Raw genomic sequence first — 16,318 nt, forward strand, 5'->3', positions numbered from 1 at the left:
TAAAAAATAATCAAAAATGAACACTGGCATGACGAAACACTTGTGTGGGGAATGATGAATGAGGAATAAAAGGAGATATGAACGCTTTTCAAAGTTTTATTGAAGCTGCTACTAGCAGCGATGTGGTGGTCAGTGCTCCTCGGTCGCTGTGAGCCTCCTGCTGCCTGCCTTGGCCACAGTGATGAGGATGATGAGGAAGAAGCCCACAGTCCACACAGCTGCCACAGGCAGCAGCACCACGGCCAGGACGCCTGAAACAAATGACAGATTGTCACAGCTGACAAAATTGAAATTAGTTTTAAATACAGATAAAACTAAATTAATGCTTTTTTTCAAATGGAAAACCTCTACCAAAAGTTTTGCCAAAGCTTATAACTAGTCATGGGACCGAAATTGAAAGGGTCAATTCGTACAAATAGCTGGGTTTCATTATTGATGAAAAATTGTCTTTTAAACTTCATATTGAAAAACTGGTCTCCAAATTAAAAATTAAATTAGGTTTCTTTTTTAGAAATAAATCATGCTTCTCATTGCAGGCCAGGAAACGTTTGTTCACTGCGACCTTTTTACCGTTGTTAGATTACGGTGACCTGCTGTACATAAACGCCCCTGACCAGGATACCGTCTACCACTGTGCTCTGCGATTTTTAACTGGCTGTGGAAATCGTGTCCACCATTGTACCCTGTATGCCACTGCAAAATGTCCATCGCTATCTGTACGAAGACTCTCACACTGGTTGTTTTTTGTTTACGTGTCTTAAGTGTTTTGTTTAAGTGTCTTATTGGGCTGGTCCCTTCATATCTATGTGTTTACATGTCCACAAACAAATGTAGCTATGGTTTGCGTTCTAGGGATGTGTTACAGATGTTGGTACCCAGAGCTAGAACTGAGCTGGTCACCTTGGGAGAATTCAAAGTAATCCTGAAGGACAGAGAAGATAGTTCTCTTGGTCAATGCAATTGTTTGTAAAACTATTTTCTGATAACGGCCGGGTTTATTCATTCATCTGTCACCAGTTTATTTATTTCATTTTTAACTGTACTCATCTCAATCTTCATATAGTCTTGTCCCTGATCTTGTATGTACTTTAATTGATGTTGAATGTGGTGTATGAGAATTGTGGTTGATTGTTCTTATTTTATCATGGTGCTGCCTTCTTGGCCAGGTCATTCTTGAAAAAGAGATTTTAATCTCAATGAATTTTACCTGGTTAAATAAAGGATATTGATTGATTGAGATTGTGTAACCACAGAGGCAGAGTATCGCATCCGATGAAAGCAAAGACAAACTTCCTGATTGTAACGGGGAAAGAAGAAGAAACATCTCACTGGACTGAGTTCTGTCTGGTATTTCAATCCTGATGGGTCCATAAGACAGGAGGCCCAGAGCAGGGTCCGCTCTCACCGCTTCCCTCTTACTGATTGAATTACAGATCTGTCAAGGAAACATAGTGAGGCATGAGAGACTGCACAATAAAAATAGATCAGCCTCAACAATAAACCCTATATGACTTTATAGGAGTTTAACTTCACTACATTTTCTCTTAGGGCTGAAACATAATGAAGCCTAAGTTCATATGCACCCTTAACCCTTTATCAGGCAAAGACCTATATTTGGTAACTTCAGGTAATATTTCGAGAAAAAAGTTGCAAATGTACTAGATTAAAGTGGCAAATCTACAAGAAAAAAAGTTGCAGATTTAAGAGATTTAAAGTGGCAAATCTGCGCGCAAAAAAGTCGCAGATTTACGAGAAAAAAGTGGAAAAAAAGCAACTTTTTTCTCCCAGATTCACCACTTTAACCCTTAATAGGACACTCATTGAAATACTTGCAAATTCCAAATTTCAACCCTAGAGAATATTGGAGGATATTACATACAGCCAGAATGTGTAAAAAAACATACGAAAATAATATTTTGAGAAAAAAGTCTATGAGATTAAAGTGGCAAATCTACAAGAAAAAAATGCCCAGATTTATGAGGTTTAAAGTGGTGAATCTGCGAGAAAAAAGTTGCTTTTTCCCCACTTTTTTCTCATAAATTTCGCACAGATTTGCCATTTTAAATCTCTTAAATCTGCGACTTTTTTTCTTGTAGATTTGCCACTTTAATCTAGTCAATTTTCTAGTCAAATAACTTTTTTCTCAAAATATTACCTGAAGTTACCAAATATAGTTTGTTGCCTGATAAAGGGTTAAGCTAGCAGTTAAGATGAGAGCTCACAGGTGTGCAGGACTTGTGGTCGTCTGGCTCACACAGCTGGACGGTGCAGTGCAGGTAGAGCTGGTGAGGTTCTGCTGTGAAGCGAAACATGTCGAAGCTGTAGCGAACCGTGGAAGTCTCTCCGTTACGGCCAGAGTGTCCCGCGCTCACGTTAATGAAGGAAACAGTGTGGTCATTGACACACCTGGAGGAGAGAAGGAGGTGAGGAGTAGAACAGGTTGACTGGAGAACAAACGTGAGATGAAGTGTGAACAGAGATGTTCTGACCCGTTCTGGAGCAGAGTGTGGATGGATCCCTCCGTGGTGTTGGGCTGAGCCGACTGTGTGGCCCAGCACTCGTTAACCCGGAGCAGGAAGAAATCTGTGGGCTCAGTGACCGTCACCTCCACATACACCTGGAGACATTAAACCATCATGTGACAAGTTATCCCCCAAAAATCATTGTAAACACAAATAAAAAATATTGAATACAAATATAGTAATGTTCAATAAAAGCATGGTTAAGGAAATAGCTTATGATTGTTAACAAGCTCAAAGGAGAACATAGCATTATTTCTGAAGGTATTTCCTCTGGAGTTTTGGAAATTATTTTGAGCTTACATTTCTTGTAAAGTTACTTTGATGGACTATAGAGGAAATTAGAGCAGGGTGCAAATAAATTCTGTTTATAAAGGTGTATCATTACCACCTTCCAGATAATACCATTGTTGATATTGCTGGTTGAACATAGAAAAACCTGCACACAGGTAGAATATGGACTAATAAAGAACAATGCTATAACTACTATGATTACTTTTAATAACATTATTTAACATGATGAGGGTTCAAGCCTGCAAGTCAAGTTGCAAAGGAGCAGGAGAGACAGATTTCTCATGTCCCCCCAGAAATTACTCTCTGAAATTCTGTTTATTGTCCCCCCCAAATAATAGACGGATTTCAGAAAAAAGGCCTCCTATAAGAAGTGAGGAACATTTATGGGTACAAGTCGGGAACCGCGCTACTTTACATATTTAAAGGGTGCTGAGTCCAAAAAAAATGGTTCCCAAACGAACATTTGAGTTTTTGACCTTCTCATTTGCATATCAAAATGGCGGCCAAATTGCCCATCTTGTCACTGGACCATTTCCCCTTAGTTTTTTTGTAAGATGGCAATCTTCCTCATCTTTGATTGCCTACTTACAAAAAACTAGGGGAAAATAGTCCAATGACGGATGGGCAATTTGGCCGCCATTTTGATATGCAAATGAGAAGGTCAAAAACTCAAAATTTCGCTTGGGAACCATTTTTTTGGATTCAGCACCCTTGAAATAAGTAAAGTAGCCCGGTTCCCGATGCTCCTCACTTTCACTTTTTGGACAATTCTGTCTAGACTAAAAAATGAAATGGGGTTTTCACCCCTGCAAATGATACAAAAAGCTTCATGAACATTTGGTTTGGCAGAACTGTTCGACTGAGCTACCTTGTCTCGTAGTTCAATGGTGGGAGCGCTACTGAAGGCCTTGGAGTAGGAGCGGTCTGTGTAGAGCATCATCTGGATGGTGGCATCCAGGTCATCTACACGCATCACCGTCTCACTACGACAACAGGAGAAAGATCTCTGGGCTGACTGAGTTTACAATAAAACCTGTTTTCAGGAGACGACCCTTAGACGTTCACAGGTGCTTTAAGACAATAGTTTGGGCATCTCTGCCACAGAAGCATGGAATCAAGCAGGAAGGTTTTGATGGACAGGTGAATACGTGAGAATCCTGCGTATTGCTCAAGCATGAAAAAACTGGAATAGATGTGAATAGATTTTGTAAAAGCTTACCTGGAGAGCGGGACGACTGGGAAAGGCAGACTGACTCTTCTGATGTATGGATAGACACATTTGTATTCCATCCTAATGACTGGCTCTCTGATGATGTTCCCGTTGACCTGAGGCTCTGACAGCAGACTCAGGGAATAGAACATGTGAGTAAAGTTTTGCTGTAAGAAAATAAAAAAAAATGCACTATTGACAGGCAAACTGTTGAGATACCATCTCTGCTCTTAGCAACAGGGACAGAATTGTGCATTTAATTTCCTTTATTTGAGGCCCAGGTTGTACCTCCAGCGGCCGGCCTCCACAGGTGAGATATTTCTCTTTAGAGATCCTGGACATGTAGTACGGCACGCCGTCGATGACCTCTCTCTGGGCTCGACAGGACTTGTTGGGCAAGTGCAAGGACTCCAGCGGCACGTTGTGATACTGAAAGAAATCTTCTACCACTCTGATGGTTATGTAGTCTCTGCCACACATCACTTTGATATGTGCATCTGAAAAACAAAAGTCAGTAATCACCACTTGTTGAGACTCATAAGATGACATGTGTACTGTCTTGCAAACAAAGTAAACGGTGCCTGGAAAATAAAAATAAATGGTCATCTGTTTCCATCTGTCTTGTTTCTGATCAGAGCCTGAATCAAACGACTTCATGTCAACTACTGGATTGAAATTTAAATGCACAGTTTGTTATTTTCTGCCACTAGGGATCTCATAATCAAGAAAAAGACAGAGTTTCATAAGGCACGTTTCCATCAGGTTCTTTTCCCTCTAGTGAGCTGATATGGATGCTTTGGAGAGAGGATCCGCCCAACTTCACCGGTCAGCAGCTCAGATAGTACCTGCCTGCCTCAGGTAGCTACGATCTGAGCCGATACTAACTAGTCTAGGCTGACTGGATACAGTTGAGGCGGGATATGACACAACCACAACATAACAGCGCCATTTTTAAAAGAAATAAGCAGAGCAGACTGAGAGGAAAGAAACCATCTCCTCTGATTCCTGTTCCGTCTGTTGTCAGCGTCGTCACTGACGTCACGGTCAAAACTGTCTCTGAATCATCATGTTAGTGTCGCAGAACTGTTTATGTCACATTCAAACTCTGTTGGTTAGCCGCTACTAAAGTAGCTGTATGCTAACAGAGGCTGAGGGGGACTAACTGGTGGGAACAGCTACTCATTGGGAACATGCCTGTTATGGCTGAACCCTCCACAGATCTCCTTCTTAACGAATCCAATCAACCCGGTGATTTAAACAGATAATAATACAGGATAATGCAGCGTCACTTTAAAACAATAAGTGTGTCTCCAATGATGTTCGCTGCACAAAGGATCAGCCATGAATGTTGGCTTTGCTTGTTTCTCTGATATCTTAATATTCAGATATCTGATGACTAAAATCCTTAAAAAAATAAGGGTTAGAATTATTAAAATTATACATATTGTGCCTTTAAGAAGGATTTACAGTTACACTGAAGGCATCTATTGGACTAATTTGATAAAAGGTGTTTATGTCATATGGTACAGTACTAATAATGTCTCCTGTGACTCTGATGACATCATAAGGGTTGTTCTCCCTCACCCAAGTCATTTATCAGCTTTCTCTGGCTCGGTGCCTCAATATAGACCGTATAACAGTAAGTCTGTAACAAACCTGGGGCACAAATATGAACATTCACCAGGCAGGGACAGTTTAATTAATGTATGCTGTTGGCTGCATGATGGGAAATGTAGATTCTAATGTTTCTGGGGACAACTGGTAATCTGGAGCCTCTTTGCATCAGTTTGACCAGGCTTCTTAGGTCGGCCTCCCAGCATGAGGTGCAATACTCTATAGCTGAGGGGCCCATTTTGAAAATAGTTAATCATGAAATGTTTCATGATGTTTCACTATAACTCAGATCCCCTTTTACACCAAATAAATGCTTTTCAGGCAGGGTAAATTATAAGTACACACACAAAAAAAATACAAAATTAAATAAATGGTTCCTACTTTTGTCACAGTGTTCAGCATAATATCCAACAGCACATCTGCAGCTCATTCGGTCTTGAGACAAAACGCATCTGGTGCCGTTAGTGCAATGCTCAACGCTGCACATCCCTACAAAGAAATGACTGTTAATATAATACAATTAATAATCAGTGGTGGTTCTACACAGGGACCTGTGTCAAATTAATATTTAAATGATCAATTTATAACAATGGACGACTGAACAATTCTTACCTATTTTTTGTTCAAACAATATCTCATTGTGCACAAAAGGAACCCAGAATGTGTACATTGTATAATAGTTTAATTGTGCAATAAAAGCTTGTGTATATATAAAAAAAGATCATTCTTACTATACTACACTTTCAAAATAAAAAAAAGTAATTGTGCACAGAAATGAGAAATGTCATTGTCGTGCAAAAATAATTATTGTTGGTTAGTCTCATTGTTTCAATCAATGTATTTGTATCTTCCAAATATACTTCAATGAGATTTTTAAATGAGCTAAAATAAAGGTTTTGGATGCTTAAATATCATCTTTGCTGTTTTTAATGTGCCCCTCTGATTAAACACTGGCCCCTGCTTGGCCCCCACAGTTAAACTGGTCTAGAACCGCCACTGTTAATAATATAATATAATATTAATATAATACTTGGACAAGCTGCAACACATTAAACATTTTGATCCAAGCAGACAGACTTACCTTCAACATGGAGCCGCGAGAGGCCCAGGAGGAGCACGAGGAGCACAATCAGCTGGTCGGAAGAAACATTTTCACTTTAACTGCGTTTAATAATGTTACATTGTTGCTTTACCGTGTAGCGGGTCCTGAACATACAACAACAGCTAACCGACACAAACATTTAGCGGAGTTTTCTTACATGATCACTAATATCTATAGAATATATGTATTTTAACTACACCCACCTTCAAACTGATTAAGATCATTGCTGTACTGTTTTGCGTAATATATTTATATGAATCTTGTTTTTAAATGCGATATTTTCAGTCAAACGGGAGCTTCTCCTCTGTTCTCCGCGTTTTCAACACCTGCTGCTCCCAAATGATGAACACCTGTCAGTTTGAGCTGTGGCGCATTTCCAGCCTCCCAAAAGTGACGATTCTTGCTTTTCTCTTTATCATGTTACAATATTTCGGATTATGATGTCTGTGGCCATAGTTCATATTGAGCATGCACAGTGCTGGAGGAAGTATTCAGATCCCTTACTTTAGTAGAAAGTACTAATATCACACTGCAGAATGACTCCACTACAGTAAAAGTCCTGCTTTCAAAACTTACTGCAGTAAAAGTACTAAAGTATCAGCATCAAAATGTACTTAAACTATCATTAGTGAAAGTACTCGTTATACAGAATGGAACCACTCAGATTGTTTTATATATATTTTAAATATATTATTGGATTATTGTTTTTGCTGCATTTATGTATGCAGCATTTTAAGATTAAAAATAGGGCTCGTTTTAAGTACTTAATATACTTTTATGTGATTTAAATTATAAACATGCATAATCATTTTAGATTTATAATATTTTTTCATGTTTAATCTTTAGCTGAAAAGTAACTCAAGCTGTTAGCTAAATGTAGTGGAGTAAAAAGTACAATATTTGCCCTTAAAAGTATAATTACATATTTGGAGTAAATGTACTTAGTCACATTCCAGTTTATGGGATGTTTTGGGTGCTTTTAAGATGAAAATCTGATGCTCTCACAACCTCTGAACAGTAGTTAGTTCACTTACATATGCTGAATTCTGTCTTATCACCATGAATATGTTTTACATGAATTAGAAATAAAAAGCAAAGGTCTCCTCCAGATGTCACTATTGTCACCAAAAAAATAAAAATGGTGCAGTGCTTTTGAGAGTTTAGCCCATCACAACTTCTCGTATGTGAACTCTTAATGTGAATACTATATCTAACACTATAATCAAACAGGAATGATGGAGATTTAATGTCAAATACAATACAAACTACAAAGCAATACTTAATAAGATGACTTCTTTTGCATCCCACATTTATTAAACCACATATAATATATAAGAGGAGCTAGAGAAAGATTAAATGAATAGAAATCAGGTTTTTTAATGTCAGCAGGTCAAACAGTAAGGGGCTCAACAGTATGTTAAGAGAAAGCAATAAGTGGGTCACTGTATTTCCTCCAGAGCCAAGTCATCACACCCAGAGGCAGCACTCCATATTCAGACACCATCAGCAGACCATCTGTCTCTGATGGGACGATCACAGGCAGAATACTGCTGACATCATGATGGATGAGGCAGGTTTGCAGCAGTCCATCTCTGGCAGGTCAGATAGCTGGAGATAATAATATGTGTTTTATCTCTGTCTGTTATTTAACCCATAAGAACCCAGAGCCAGTTATCCCTAATGGATGTCTTCTATAAGTGGACCACATGAACACATTTCTGATGTTTTAAAAAAAAAAAAAAATACTACCTCTAAATGTCAAATATCTTTGATGTGACATATATACCTTACAATGGCCGTTTATGATATTTTTTTATTTTAAAATAGAAAAAAACTAGACACATTTTCTGCGTACAGAGACACAAATTTGCCTTTTTCTTTTGCATCTCCACAACATATAGGCCTATCAAAATTGTGACTTTAATTTGTTCAGGAAATGTGATCAGAACAAGTTAAATGCAACACAGCTCACCCTATTAACGGATTAGAATTGTTAAATGCGTTTAAACTTAGCCTAGTAACAAAAAATAAGCTTTTTAAAATTAGCTACTTTTACATTTCTGTTTCCAGTCACACAGTTTACGTCACTTAGGGATTTAATGAGTTAAGGTGAAGCATAAAGCTGAATATGGGAGATTCTAGAAGATTTAAAGTGTTTGATACGTGGGTGTCACCATAGGTTCTTATGGGTTAAGTTATGGCTCTATTCTCAAGTCTGAACCCTCAGAAACATCCAGACAGGAAGGTTGGAGGAACCATTACAACCGGCTGCTTATACAGGAGTTAAAATCTATTCTCTGTTTGAAAGCATCCCAATATTTGTAACAAAAGTATAATGTAGCAAGGAGGGTTTCTGCTCCTACTCCCCCAGACTGTCTGCCAGTGATTTCATTAGCATATCAAACAGTTAAATTGCTCCATTGAAACCTCATGACACACATATTATTGGCTTTGCTCCTCCGCTGTCTATTTTATTTTACTGATCATAAATTTCAATTTCCTTTGATGCCTGTTTTTTTTCCCCTTTGAAATTGAAATAAGCTGTAAATTATTATTTCATTGTGCTGCTAAAGTTTGGCCCCAAACAGCGACAGAACAAATCTACAGAGGAAAGATTGGTAATATCATTTATTGACAGAGAAAAGGTGTAAGAAAGGTTTTTGTAGATAAGAAATAACACATTTGGTTCTGTGTTAACTAGAAGCATTTATCTTCACAGTATTTAATTCAGTATTCATATGGATGTGGTTCAAATGAATGAGTACAAATCATGAAGTGTAAAAATAAATAAATTGATGTTATGAATGGGTGTAAATGCCATAAAGCGAGCACAGGTGTAATAAACAGAACCGACATCACAAAAAACACAAAACAGTTAACAACCCACTGAATAATTCCCCAGGTATTTTAAAAGCACCTTCTAGTTGTGTGTGTGTTTTATTGCCACTGTGAATACAACACACCTTGTTCTCCCCAAGGTTATTATAGTTAACGAAAACTAACGAAATAACGAAAACTAGAATTGAAAAAACATTTTCGTTAACTGAAATAAAAATAAAAACTAGAGTTTTTAAAAAAACGATAACTAACTGAAACTGTATTGTGTGGTTACAAAACAAACTAAAACTAACTAAAATTATAGTGAAAAGTTTTGGTTTTTGTCAACTTTTTTCATTCATAAATCAGTGTATTTATTTGAACATGCAACACATGGTGAATATGTTTACTGAGACTGGAACCAAAATTCAAAACACCCAGAACTGTAAGAGTTAATAACCTTATTGGGGCTGAGATGGATAAACCAAAGGAAATGAAGGAAACATTTATTATGACCTCTTTGAATCACTCACCCAACATATAGCCCATTACAAAAAAACTAAAACTAACACTAAAACTAAAACTAATAAAAACTAAACTAAAACTAAGCATTTTCAAAAACTAAAAACTAAACTAAAACTAGCAAACTCACTCTAAAAACTAACTAAAACTAACTGAATTTGAAAACAAAAATTCACAACAAAATTAAAACTAAAACTAATGAAAAATCCAAAACTATTATAACCTTGTTTCTCCTGCAGCCTGCATCACCTCCCTCAGCAGCAGCATCATGTAGCATCATGTAGCATCATGTAGCGGTCTCCGTCTCGTCGTCAGTGGTGCAGTGCCACCCTGGTGTTGTGAAATAGCCGGGTTATAGGAGGTGTCTGTCATCGGCCTGATTCACAACACCAGCTGCAGCACAAACACCTGAGAGGCAGGTTTGTTTGTTTGTTTTATTAAAGGATCCCCATTAGCTTGTGCTGTGGCAGTTGGCTAGTCTTCCTGGGGTCAAAACATTCCAACAAGTAATACAGTCCTACAACAACTTTAACAGTAAAAATACATTCCGAAATACATTAGAAAAGTGCAGCACAAATTTAAAATACAGTTTGTAGAGTCAAACCATTGAATTATAGCCATTTGGATTAAATGTTTAGGAATAATTGGTCAAATGCATTTGATCAGAAAACAAATAAAATACAAAAAAACAACAAAAAAACAACAACAATACAGCTTTAACCAGTATCATTGATTGTAATCCTGGACATCATGAATCCAGGCAAACATCGCTTCTATAAAGAGTAGCGACCTTTCAACCAAAATAAACGAAAAAAATTTAAATAAACCCCCTCCAAAAAATATAATAAGCCCAACACCTAACATTAACCACTGACAAAGTACATCTTGAATTTCTTTTTGAAGGATATTTTGCTTTTTTCTTGACGGATATCAAGTGGTAAATCATTCCATATATTACTCGCTCTATAAAGCTCTGTTCTTTTCAGAGAATTAGTTCTTGGATGAGCTTGCACAATATCACCCTTGTCTGCCTTCCTGGTGTTATGTTTATGCACAGTATTACAAAAAACTATTTTATCTTTCATGAACTCAGGTCTGTGTGTTGTTAATGTGTTGCTCAGAAATGTCACTGTGCATGAGGCCAGCCTCTTTTCAACATTGAGCCATGATAGGCTAGATTGCATTTGAATCAGCTCTTCTGCTACTGGAGGCATCAAACACACACAAGGAAGAGGGAAACACTCTGCAGCGACTCCATCACCCCATGTGGCTGATCAGCTTCAGAGTTCAGATGAGAATGTCATTTACATGCCAGGTGATTTCTGCATTATCAGGCATATTATGAAGAGTTGGCGGGGCAGCTCTGGGCTACGACAGCATGCATCCCACAGTCCTTGGCTCGGCTGGCTCTGTGGCCGGGGATGAACTCAACATCTCTGTGCAGTAATGTGGAGCAGCCAAGACAGAATGAGCCTCCATCTGTGTTCTCTGAGGCCAGACTGAAGGACACAGAGTGTGGGCCACAAATCTAACAGAGGGGATGATGGCTGATTGTTTATGAAGATCTGCAATGTGCTTAGAGGCTTGCAAGTCACTTTTTGCTGCTAGTTGTATTGGTAGGTGCTTTATTGGCTGTTTAGGTAGATTTAGTTTTAGAACACCCCAATTTTTCCAGTTTTTTATTGAAATTCAAGCAGTTCAAGTCAAACAGCTTGAAAGGGTACAAAGGTAAGTGGTGAACTGCCAGAGGTAAATAAAAAAAGGTAAGGTTAACCAAAACTGAAAAATAATGTACATTTCAGAATTATAGAAGTACCGGTAGGCCTTTTTCAGGGAACAAGAAATGGGTTAACAACTTAACTCTATGGAGTCTTGGGCTATTTTGTCCATTTTTGAATTCTTTTCATGTCTTTGTAAGTCATTTTGTGTCTTTTTTGGTAATTTTGTGTCTTTTTTTAGTCATTTTGTGTCTTTTTTTAGTCCTTTAATCCAACATAAAATGTGATTTTGAATCTTTTTTTTACTTTCAAAACACTATCATGCTCAATAAAGAATTTTAAATGTTGCAAATGTGCATTAATTTCAGAGTACACTGAGACATTAAACTGCATCATTTTCAATTAAATTCTGGAAAAGTTGGTGTGTTCTAAAACTTTTGACCAGTAGTGTATATTTATGGTTATATTGCTGCAGCCGTGTCTCCCTGTGGTTGCTTCAGTGTACAGCATGCTGGGTAATACCATTAAAACCATGCTATATTTAAGCGTCACACTTTGAGAAATTACCATCCAAGCAGAAACTGCTCAAGGGGTAGCGACATGTCAAACGCTAACATGACATTTGAGGCCAATTATTGACCACAGAACCATGACCATAGGGTCAGCAAACTTCAGATAAGAGCAGATGTGAGCATTCTTCAGAGCCCCATTGGAGTTAGTCTCAAGAGCAGAAGCACATAGAGCCAAACAGAGACAATCCAGCAATACATTCATTATACAGGCTGATATTCTCAGGAACACATTAAATTCTCCACACATATTTTTTTCATACAGAACAACCGTGAAACCTGATGACTGGTCATGAAGAATATGTCTCTTCCCTTCGTTACTCCAGAAACCACCCGTCTGATACGAGACAGAAATATCCCTCCAGTACTGCAGCGGACTTCAAGCCAACCAACCATCTGCCAAGGGACACAAGTGTCACAGATACTGCTCCAGTCTGTGGAAACAACACGGGGCCGGCCTGCAACACTCAGGACCAGGAACTGTTGACAGTAACTCGCTCATGTTAAAGTAGAGGAATATCTAAAACTGACAATCAATCAACACTCTACTCTATCCATAGAGGAGTTTGCTGAGCCCAGTGTTGCAAAAGCAAAAAATTAGTGTGAACTCAGTGTTTACCCGCATGTTTCTGCATGTATTTACTAAGTTTTACGGCCCGCCTTCAAAATAAAAGCAAACAAATGTAGCTTTCAAGATAAGAGCACATGGGTGTGTTTAGAATCCACCACATACTTTACAAGAAGACTCAAAATATGATGCCTTAAATAAAACATAGAAGAACCCTTAATCTTCTTTATAATAATTCATTAAAATATGCAATGATTAAGATGGAATAGTGGCATTAAAACGTGTGAGAGGCACCAAATTTAGGCTTAGGGCCAAAATGTTCTCCAGGGGAGCATGCAACAGGACCCCCTACTTTGTTTGGGTCCCTCCAATATAGTCTCAGAACATCCTGAGGGATACACTGGTTCTAAAGCTTGTTTAGCAGCTGAGTGTAATATTTTATGCTTTCTAAATTGCTGATTGATGTTTACACATGCACACCATCCACGGGACAAATAACCCTTCACCCCCGCTGCTGAAAATAAATCCTAAAGAAAACACTGAAATGGTAGAACGACGATTTGAAAGGTTCATGATTTGCAAATTGTCAGAAGTTAAATCAGAGTTGTCAGAATCTACCAAAGTAAAAGTAGCAACACTGCAGTGTCTGAAAAGTCAAAGTCCTTCATTCAAAAAAATAAAGTAAACTTAAAGTTAGCATCTAAAAATAGCAAAAAGTAGTCATGCAGAATAGCCCATTTCAGAAAAAAATGATATAATAGTGGATTATAATTATTGATGCATTTATGTGTCTCTTAGGTGGAGCTCATTTTAATTCATTCATATACTACTAGGTAGCCAAATGCATCATAATGTATTATTTGATTATATTAGTATTATCTATAATATGTGATACTGTATTAATCTGAACATACTAATAATAACATAAGGTGCCACATGAATGTAGAGAGTAAAAAGTATATTTCCCTCTGAAATATAAAGGGAAGGTATAAAGTAGCAGTAAATGGAAATACTCAAGTAAAGTACAAGTACCTCAAAATTATACTTAAGTACAATACTTGAGTAAATGTACTTTGTTACATTCTTCCATTGATGAAAATCAAAGACCTGAGTGCTCTGCACATGCAAAACAATGAATTTTAAAAATGTTTAAACAAAAAATAGATGTAAAAGTAAATGTAATGGACATTTAGTGGTTTCAAATAAAAAGTAAAAGACAACTGAAAAGTAAACTTATGTTTTTATTCCAAATCTTCAAAGATACAAATATGAAATGAAAAAAGACAGAACAAAAAAAACAACAAAAACAGATAATTAAAAGGAACTTTGATGGTGATGTGAGGATTTATCTGTCAACGATGAAATTTGGATTCTATACAAAACAAAATGGTAGGCATGTGAGTGTGTCTGCAGAAGACAAAAAGTTGTTCTGTGTGTGTGTGTGTGTGTGTGTGTGTGTGTGTGTGTGTGTGTGTGTGTGTGTGTGTGTATGTGTGTGTGTGTTTTGATGTTGTCTCAGTTCATTAGTAGTTCCATCTGCACCAGTCTGGCGTTGGTGTCCCCGGCCATGTTGTAGGGGATCATCCCAGCGAAGGTGATCAGGGCTCTGGCCTGGCTGCGGAGTTGCTGCAGATAAAAGTCATGTGGAGAGTTAAAAAATTGCCACTGGTTCAATAATAATAATATTACAGCTATCAGACAATTAGAGCATATAAGTAACAAGACCCTACAGTACAAAACATGCCAAAATGTTGTTTGGCATTTCCAAACAATGTTCCATATTTTCTACAGATAACACTTCATATTTTTTATAACAAAATTGACATTATCTTTATGGAAAATGTTTCTGATTCTGTTATGTGATTATGTAACAGGCTATGTTGACTGTTTTGAAATTACAATGTATCAGTATTGGTCTGGTCCACAGACTGTATGTACAGAAGTGGACTTGGCTACAGTGACTTGATAGAAGTTTCCCATTTGGGTTGTGGACTGTGGTTACAAAGCCTCAAGTTTGGCTGTTTGGCTGTCACCATCTTGGGTTTTTTTGGAACCATAATTGGAACATAACTGGACTAGAGTGGGGATCTGGGGAGGAGGACGCTAAGTTATCAGCTAACGCTAGCTATAGCTAGCTCAGTAAACTAGGTGCATCCATAACTCCAAATGAGCAGCCGACTCCCTAGAGTGTGTTTTAGTAACGCCTCAACTCAACTTTATTTGTAAAGCACTTTAAAAACAACCACAGCTGCAACAAAGTGATGTACATAAACAAGCAAACAAGAAACAATAAAATAAATAAAACAGGAATACACACTAAAATAAATAGTTGCATTGCTTTTTAAAAAACAATTAAAAAAAAACAATAAATAAAAGCAAACCATAAAACACTAAAACAAGAGCAGAGCCTCATGCGTGGTTGACAGCCAAGGAATAAAAATAGGTTTTAAGATGAGTTTTAAAAATGGACAGTGAGGAGGCTAAAGGCAGCTCATTCCATAGTTTGTGGGCTGCAACAGAGAAAGATCTGTCCCCTCTGAGCTCCGTTTAGACCTCGGTACCTCCAGCAGCAGCAGATCAGCTGACCTGAGGCACCGAGCAGGAGCATAGGGGTGGAGGAGCTCAGAGAGGTCCATTTAAAGATTTAAAAACAAATAAAATAACCTTAAAATGGACTCTAAAATGCACAGGCAGCCAGTGGAGGGAGGCCAGGATGGGAGTTATGTGCTCCCTCTTATGAACTCCAGTTAAGAGGCGTTCTGCACTAACTGGAGCCGTGCGAGGTAGGACTGGCTGACTCCAAAGTACAGAGAGTTACAGTAATCCAGCCGAGATGTAAAAAAGGCTGGATTACTGTTTCAAAGTGCTGGTGCATAAGAGAAGGCTTCACCTTAGCCAGCTGCCTGATCTGGAAAAAGCTGGACCTCACATAAGCACTAATCTGACGATCTAATTTAAAATCACTGTCCATCTTAAAACCTAAATTTGTGACAGTCGGCCTTATAAAACCTGCCAGAGGGCCCAAGTCTACAGGAGGGGCCTCACAAGAGCCACTAGGGCCAAACACCATCACTTCTGTCTTCTTCTCATTAAAATTCAAAAAGTTCAAGGCCATCCAAGCCTTGATGTCCTCGAGACATGACAGGAGCGGTGTGAGGGAGAAAGCATCTTTTCTTTTCAGCAGCACATATATCTGACTGTCATCAGCGTAACAATGAAAAGGGATTCTGTGCTTTCTCAAAATGGAGCACAGAGACAGTAAATACAGAGAAAAAAGCAGGGGCTCTAAAAAATAGCCAAAATATTCAATTAACTTCTGTGATTGCACCTTACTTTAAGCTGAAAACAAACCGTGAAAGGGTGTTTTCATTTCAAACAGGACACT

At 38.0% G+C, this 16,318-nt stretch overlaps 2 protein-coding genes across 3 annotated transcripts in view; both read right to left on the minus strand.

The window, feature by feature from the left end:
- Window positions 1-82: 82 nt before the first annotated feature.
- On the minus strand, window positions 83-7,133 carry zpd (zona pellucida glycoprotein d). The gene is made up of 10 exons (XM_059335527.1): window positions 6,943-7,133; window positions 6,719-6,770; window positions 6,019-6,126; window positions 4,312-4,520; window positions 4,033-4,190; window positions 3,682-3,796; window positions 2,490-2,617; window positions 2,223-2,406; window positions 1,330-1,435; window positions 83-251 (listed from the first exon to the last, which is right to left on the minus strand). The coding sequence occupies exons 1-10, from the start codon at window positions 6,961-6,963 to the stop codon at window positions 130-132; spliced, it is 1,203 nt and encodes a 400-aa protein (XP_059191510.1). The 5' UTR covers window positions 6,964-7,133; the 3' UTR covers window positions 83-129.
- A 7,021-nt stretch (window positions 7,134-14,154) lies between these two features.
- nup93 (nucleoporin 93) overlaps window positions 14,155-16,318 on the minus strand; it is a 41,286-nt gene continuing 39,122 nt past the window's right edge. For both annotated transcript variants that reach the window (XM_059335523.1, XM_059335525.1), the window contains one exon: window positions 14,155-14,559. In XM_059335523.1, coding sequence (XP_059191506.1) covers window positions 14,449-14,559 — 111 coding nt within the window. In that variant the 3' untranslated portion in view covers window positions 14,155-14,448. The remainder of the gene's footprint in view (window positions 14,560-16,318) is intronic.

This window comes from Centropristis striata, chromosome 6 (genome assembly GCF_030273125.1).
Source record: "Centropristis striata isolate RG_2023a ecotype Rhode Island chromosome 6, C.striata_1.0, whole genome shotgun sequence".
Taxonomy (NCBI): Eukaryota; Metazoa; Chordata; class Actinopteri; order Perciformes; family Serranidae; genus Centropristis; species Centropristis striata.